General features: G+C 37.6%; 1 protein-coding gene across 2 annotated transcripts; it reads left to right on the plus strand.

Moving 5' to 3' along the window:
- Positions 1-270: 270 nt before the first annotated feature.
- On the plus strand, positions 271-5,913 carry LOC137837279 (translation initiation factor eIF2B subunit delta-like). 2 transcript variants are annotated; one of them, XM_068646238.1, is made up of 7 exons: positions 271-1,006; positions 2,174-2,317; positions 2,612-2,961; positions 3,640-4,384; positions 4,492-4,588; positions 4,672-4,726; positions 5,559-5,913. In XM_068646238.1, the coding sequence occupies exons 1-7, from the start codon at positions 517-519 to the stop codon at positions 5,619-5,621; spliced, it is 1,944 nt and encodes a 647-aa protein (XP_068502339.1). In that variant the 5' UTR covers positions 271-516; the 3' UTR covers positions 5,622-5,913. The 2 variants fall into 2 exon arrangements, with proteins under 2 accessions (XP_068502339.1, XP_068502340.1); XM_068646239.1 differs by having other exon boundaries at positions 310-1,006; positions 2,642-2,961.
- The last annotated feature ends 232 nt before the right edge of the window (positions 5,914-6,145 follow it).

Raw genomic sequence — 6,145 nt, forward strand, 5'->3', positions numbered from 1 at the left:
TTAAAAAAAATTGATGTTAGTACCATTTATTCCTTCTATATGCAATTATTAAGACCACTGGTTATCCAGGAAAAGGCACACTCCTAATAATACAATTCAAGAACGGACTCTTATAAAATACAACTTATATTTTAGAAATAAAGTGTACAAATCTTAATACTATATATACCTATATATATGTATATATTTAAATTTTCATATCTATATATTTAAATTATTAACCATAATTCAAAACCTTTAACTAGTTTATTAAGGTAATTTTTTATGCCCACCATAATGATAAACTTATCTACCTTTCCATCACAAACAAGTGATTATTGATTTCGGCTGCAAAGAAAGCAAGCCTGTGTGTGTTAGTAGTGGTTTCACGGTTTCACTCTTTGCTTTACTTCACTTGATGAAATTCCAGCCCCTCAAAATTTTGGCGAGAAAACAAAAGAAAACCTTCCGAATTTCGCTTCCATCCAAACACAGTCATTCTCTCTCGTAAACCCTACTTTTCTTTCTTCTTCTTCGATGGATCCCTCTCGCCGCGCCCCACGCGCCGTGATCGACCCCGTACCCAAGTTCCGCCAAGTCGGGTTCTTCGCTCCGCCCGAACGCTCCCAATCGGGTCCTCCCAACTCGACCCACTCCTCGCCCCCAGTCTCCAGCTCCCTTTCGCCTGTCATGATCCCGCCGCCGCGCCACCTCTCCGACAACCTCCTCCTCCACGCGCCCCCCGCCGCATCCCCCCTTCGGGCAGACTCCAGCGGCGGCGGAACCTCCTTCGATACCGTGGACTTCTTCCCCGCGCCGCTTTCGCCCGCTCTGCCGTCCTCGTCGTACTCGAGCAGGATCGCCGGCGACTTCTACAAGGGAAACGGTGGGAAGGTGGCAGCGTCGTCTTTCCCCCGCGGAGGATTCGACCTGACGGCGATGAAGGCGGCAGCGGCCGCGAGCGTCGTCGTGCCGGCGAGTGAGCTGACAACAGTTTCGGTGGTGAATGATTCGCTAGTGGTTCCTGGTGAGGTTCTTGTCAATTCTAGTTTGGTTTGAATTTGAAGTGGTTTGGGATGATAAATGGTGGAAATATGCTTTGAATGTGAATTTTTGTGGTATTTAGTGTGAAAGTAGGAACTGTGGTTTAAGTGATTTAGGGCGCGGTTGGGAAAGCATTTGCAGAATTATTGATTTGAACGGAATAAATTTTGCTAAATTGGTTTTGAAGTGATGGGATTTATGTTTATTGTAAAGGGACATTAATAATAAATATTGGTATAAAATATTGAATCCAACACTAGAATTGTTTCAAACCAATTAATTTTGGATTCTCAATCAATTTCTCAATGGAAACTGAACATATAAACATTCACCGTAAATCATGATAGTGCATTAGGATTATAGTTTTTTTTTTTGCGGTATAATTGAGTTTGCAACTGGGTTTGCATTAGCAACTCAAATCTGGCTTTTACAAAATTGAGTTACAAGACAAATTTTTAATGTATAAACGAACTTTTAAGAGTAGCCAAACATGTTATGAAATTAAGCATATACTTTCCAAACTGAGTATGGAGCAATCTAAACTGAGACCCCAAACATAGCCTTAGTTTGTATTTCAGTGTGAATCCCAGAGAATCCAAAAGTTACTTTAGTTGGCATTTTAATTTGAACTCAAACATGCACTTAGATGAGCTTTTGTGTAGTGTAGCTTGTGAGAAACTGTTTTTAAAGGCAAGGGCTAATAATCAATCTTCGTAAGATCCAGAGTGGATAGGGTCAGGTTTTTGAGAAGTAATGTAATGTGTTTCATGAAGAGAAGGAATCCCTATATAGTTTGTGAATTTGATTATTACATCGCAGGCTTAGAAAGAACGAACTTGTTTGAATTCCTTGTAATGTTTACAAGAAATGGAACAGAAGTTGAAGTTATATTTATTTATTTGCATTTTTATTGAATATATAATATATCTTTTGCTACATGTTCTTTTAATATCTACTTGGATTGTGTGTCAATTTTTACTATTTGCAGGCTTGAAATGACTAAAAGTTTTGAATTTTGTTTCATATCAATGTGAATATGTAGGTCAAGAGAACAGTTTAAATATGTTGTCTCTATGTTTTTACTTTTATTTTACTTTTTGCTTGATTCTGTTATCATTTTTTTCTCATATTCTTCCCTAATTCCCATTAGAAAAAGAAAAAGGAAGCAGAGGAGGAGGGTCAGCAGTGGAAGTGAAAGAGCAACCTGCTAGTTTAAAACAGAAACCAAAAACCTCAAAAGCTGAAAGACGTGCTCTTCAAGAATCTCAAAGAGCTGCAAAGGCTGCAGCAAAAGGTGCGTAGTTGATAATGTGTCCTATGAGTCTTTATTTAAGCTATTTGACTGAAAGTGCTTTTAAGCTGCACATATTATCTGTCATAAGCAATTTTGTGCTCATTGTATTCCTTAATGCTTATTTATGACTAATTCTTTGTCAGAACTACTGTGTTCATGGACCCTAATAATGTGTTTCTAATGATCTTAACATGCCTAAAAGTAGGAATTTATGATATTCTTTCATGGGTCACTTTTCTGCACAACTCATTGACAATGCTGATTAGTTAGCTTCAATAAAAATCGTGTCTCTAGCTGAAGGAAATAAAGCATCTGGAACTGCAGCTTCAGCGAATGCCAAACCGGCTAAAGCTGCAAAGCCTGCTCAGAAAATTGATAATGCACCTGTTGCAGCATCTGAAAAGAAGGGAGGTGAGATTCCACCAGAAAAGGATAGAAAAAAAGATGCTCCTCAACCACGCATGCAGTATGATGACAAGAGCCGAGTGGAGAAAGCTAAGCGTCGTGCAGTGGTGAAACAAACTGAAGCTAGGAACAGAGTTGAGTTGTTCAGGCATTTGCCACAGTATGAACATGGGAGTCAGCTTCCAGATCTCGAGGCAAGGTTTTTCCATCTTTCTCCAGTGCACCCGGCTGTTTATAAGGTATTTGCATTTGTTATGTCATCTTGTTACAATTCTACATATTCGGTGCGGGATTTGTTTACTGTAGTTATTTTTGGGTTATAGTAATTTAATGTAGTATGTACTGCACTGGGAGCATTGCAATGCCAAGCAGAACTGTGAGACCTTCCGAAAACTGAATGCATCAACATATGTCACTTGCATAGTAACTCTGAACACCCTTTTCAGTAGATTACATTGTATGGTTCATTGATAGGCACCATCAGTGCTTCCTTTGTTCCTTAGTTATCAATACCAACAGAAGGAGGAGCAGCTAAAAGAAAGATCAAGTACTACTTGATTGTGTAGTAGTGTAGTTTATATAGATCAATTTCTCTAAATCTGTTGAGTGAAAGGAATCTATCCAACTAGCATGATGCAATAGTCAATTTCCTTGACCGTTGTACTGCACTGCATCTTGTTGCCTATCATACCTTCTTCAACTTAAGGATTGAGTTGAATGACATCCACATGAAAGTAAAGTGCATTTAGCCGTCTATCTATACATTTGCAGAAAGGATATGAGCCAATTCAAAATTAAAACATGTGTTTTATTTTTAATGAGTAGGAAAGTTTTTAGGACCTGGGTCGATATTTGTGACCTAGACCTTTTTAACTATTTTTTCTCAAATCTTAAGATCTTCATTTTTTATGTTACAGGTGGGTTTGCAGTACCTAACTGGAGATATATCTGGTGCCAATGCTCGGTGTATTGCAATGCTACAAGCATTTCAGGAGGCCATCAAAGACTACAAGGTTCCACGAGAGAAGACTCTTGTGAGAGACTTAACAGCAAAAATTAGTAGTTATGTATCATTTCTTATTGAGTGTCGACCTCTGTCAATCAGCATGGGAAATGCAATTAGGTTTCTCAAAAGTCGGATAGCCAAGCTACCTTTGACCTTGTCTGAATCAGAAGCAAAAGCTTCTCTCCAGTCAGATATTGAGCGTTTTATTAGTGAGAAGATTATACTCGCCAACAAGGTGATAGTGAAGCATGCTGTCACCAAAATAAGAGATGGTGATGTTCTTCTAACTTATGGATCCTCGTCAGCTGTTGAAATGATACTATTACATGCACATGAGTTGGGAAGACAGTTTCGTGTTGTGGTAGTTGACTCTTCTCCGAAGCTTAGAGGGAAACTTTTGCTTCGCAGGCTGGTGGAGAAAGGTCTTAGCTGTACATACACTCATATAAATGCTGTTTCCTATATAATGCATGAAGTTACTCGAGTATTTCTGGGTGCTTCATCAGTTTTATCTAATGGAACAGTATATTCAAGAGTAGGGACTGCATGTGTTGCTATGGTTGCTCATGCATTCCGTGTACCTGTCATAGTATGTTGTGAGGCCTATAAATTTCATGAACGGGTACAGCTGGACTCAATATGCTCTAATGAACTTGGTATGTATATCTAACAATTGTGTAAGATGAGGATTCTATTTACAGTTCACAGTTAGCTTTTGCATTATCTCTGTAAGAAGGTTGATGTTTCTATGATGTTCTTACAGGTGATCCGGATGTAATTTCAAATGTACTGGGTAGAGAGGATGTCAACCACTTGGATGGCTGGGCCAATATTGAAAATCTGCAACTCTTAAATCTGATGTAAGCATTCATATTGATAAGATACCCTCCAAATTCTCATTTTCTTACTCTTAACATTGCACTTTTATTTAAATTGATTGCAGTTATGATGCAACACCTTCAGATTATGTTTCAATGATTGTCACAGATTATGGCATGGTAAGTACTGAAATCGTAAGAGTATTTTTGTCTTTGCTGCTAAAACATGCCTAAAATTCAGCTTCAGGATTTTATTATAGCTTGCATTATTTCTACCTTGAATTTGTCTAGATGAATTGAGCACACAAATTTTCTCACTATTTTTGGAAAAAAGATTTTGAATGAGGATATAATACCGCTTTGAAAATCCTAAAAGATTAAAATAAAAGATAACAAAAAAAGTGGAAAAATACTCGTAGAGGATGTTATAACATCGTATAAAACTATTTACGTAATTACTTAAAAGCTTAAGTTTGGCATTGTTAGTTCATTAGATAATGATACGGCATAAAGCCTTGGTGTCCAAGTGGTCTAGAGCTTGAGCTGTAACCTTTTCACTTCTCTATTCTAATAAAAAAGTTGAAAATTGCAAACTGTCAATGAGGTTGTGCATTATATCCATGCATTAAGCCTCAAAGGCTCGTGGCAGTGTCAGGGAAATAATACAGTATAGAAACCATTCCCGAGTGTTGGCCAGATAAGCTTTTAGGATTTGTTGGTTCAGGACAACACAATGTACATTTTGTTTTCAATTTTTCCTCATTCATTGAACATTTATATAAGCAAAAAGAAAATATGGAAATGAAGCAAGGAGGGATATTAGAAGAATAGAGATAAAGAACCATCCCTCTAAACGTTCAATGGCGGTAAGAACTAGCAAACGAGGCCTTTATCCTAGTGATTGTTTATATATATTATTATCAAAGGTCACAGTGCCCTTTATATTTGTTTCATTTTTAGATCGTGATGATTTACTAAGAAAACGTGTTTTGCTTGGCATTTTTATTGTCAGGTTCCCCCTACAAGTGTGCCTGTAATTGTAAGAGAATACGGAAGAGAACAGGTCTGGATATAAACTACGCAAATTTGTACCATCACCATTTTGTGGGCGTGCAAGATCCCTATTTAGAAGCCGAATATGTTGCACGCATGTTTTTGTATTATTTTCTCACCTTGAAATAATGTTAATGAGCCTTCCTGTCCCGAAATTTTGGACATTTCTGTCTGTATTCACCTATCCTAGAGAAGAGTGCAAATTTTCGCCTCTCCAGGAAGATTAGCCATGCATTCTCATCATCTGTAACACTTCATTTTATATTACTCTTCAAATTTTGGATAATTATTCTGTCACAATTTTGGTTTAGCAAGTTGTAATTGTGCTTAGCCCTTCTTTAGTTGCTGTACTGTAATGGTTGCACGAAAACATGCACTGTTGTCATTTCATCCCTTCATGTGAAGGGAGAAAGTTTGCAAGGAATAATTTAATGGTGTGACGAAAACATGCTCTGTTGTCATTTCATCCCTTCATGTGAAGGGAGAAAGTTTGCAAGGAATAATTTGAAGGCTAACAGAATTTGAATAATTTTTTTGTATGTTTGG

This window comes from Phaseolus vulgaris, chromosome 4 (genome assembly GCF_000499845.2).
Source record: "Phaseolus vulgaris cultivar G19833 chromosome 4, P. vulgaris v2.0, whole genome shotgun sequence".
NCBI lineage: Eukaryota > Viridiplantae > Streptophyta > Magnoliopsida > Fabales > Fabaceae > Phaseolus > Phaseolus vulgaris.

Excerpts from the sequence above, each read along its gene's own strand:
- LOC137837279 (XM_068646238.1), top strand. The coding sequence starts at position 517 with ATGGATCCCTCTCGCCGCGCCCCACGCGCCGTGATCGACCCCGTACCC. Across the intron at positions 1,007-2,173 it reads TGATTCGCTAGTGGTTCCTG|AAAAAGAAAAAGGAAGCAGA; the intron begins GTGAGGTTCTTG and ends AATTCCCATTAG. Across the intron at positions 4,727-5,558 it reads TTGTCACAGATTATGGCATG|GTTCCCCCTACAAGTGTGCC; the intron begins GTAAGTACTGAA and ends TTTTATTGTCAG.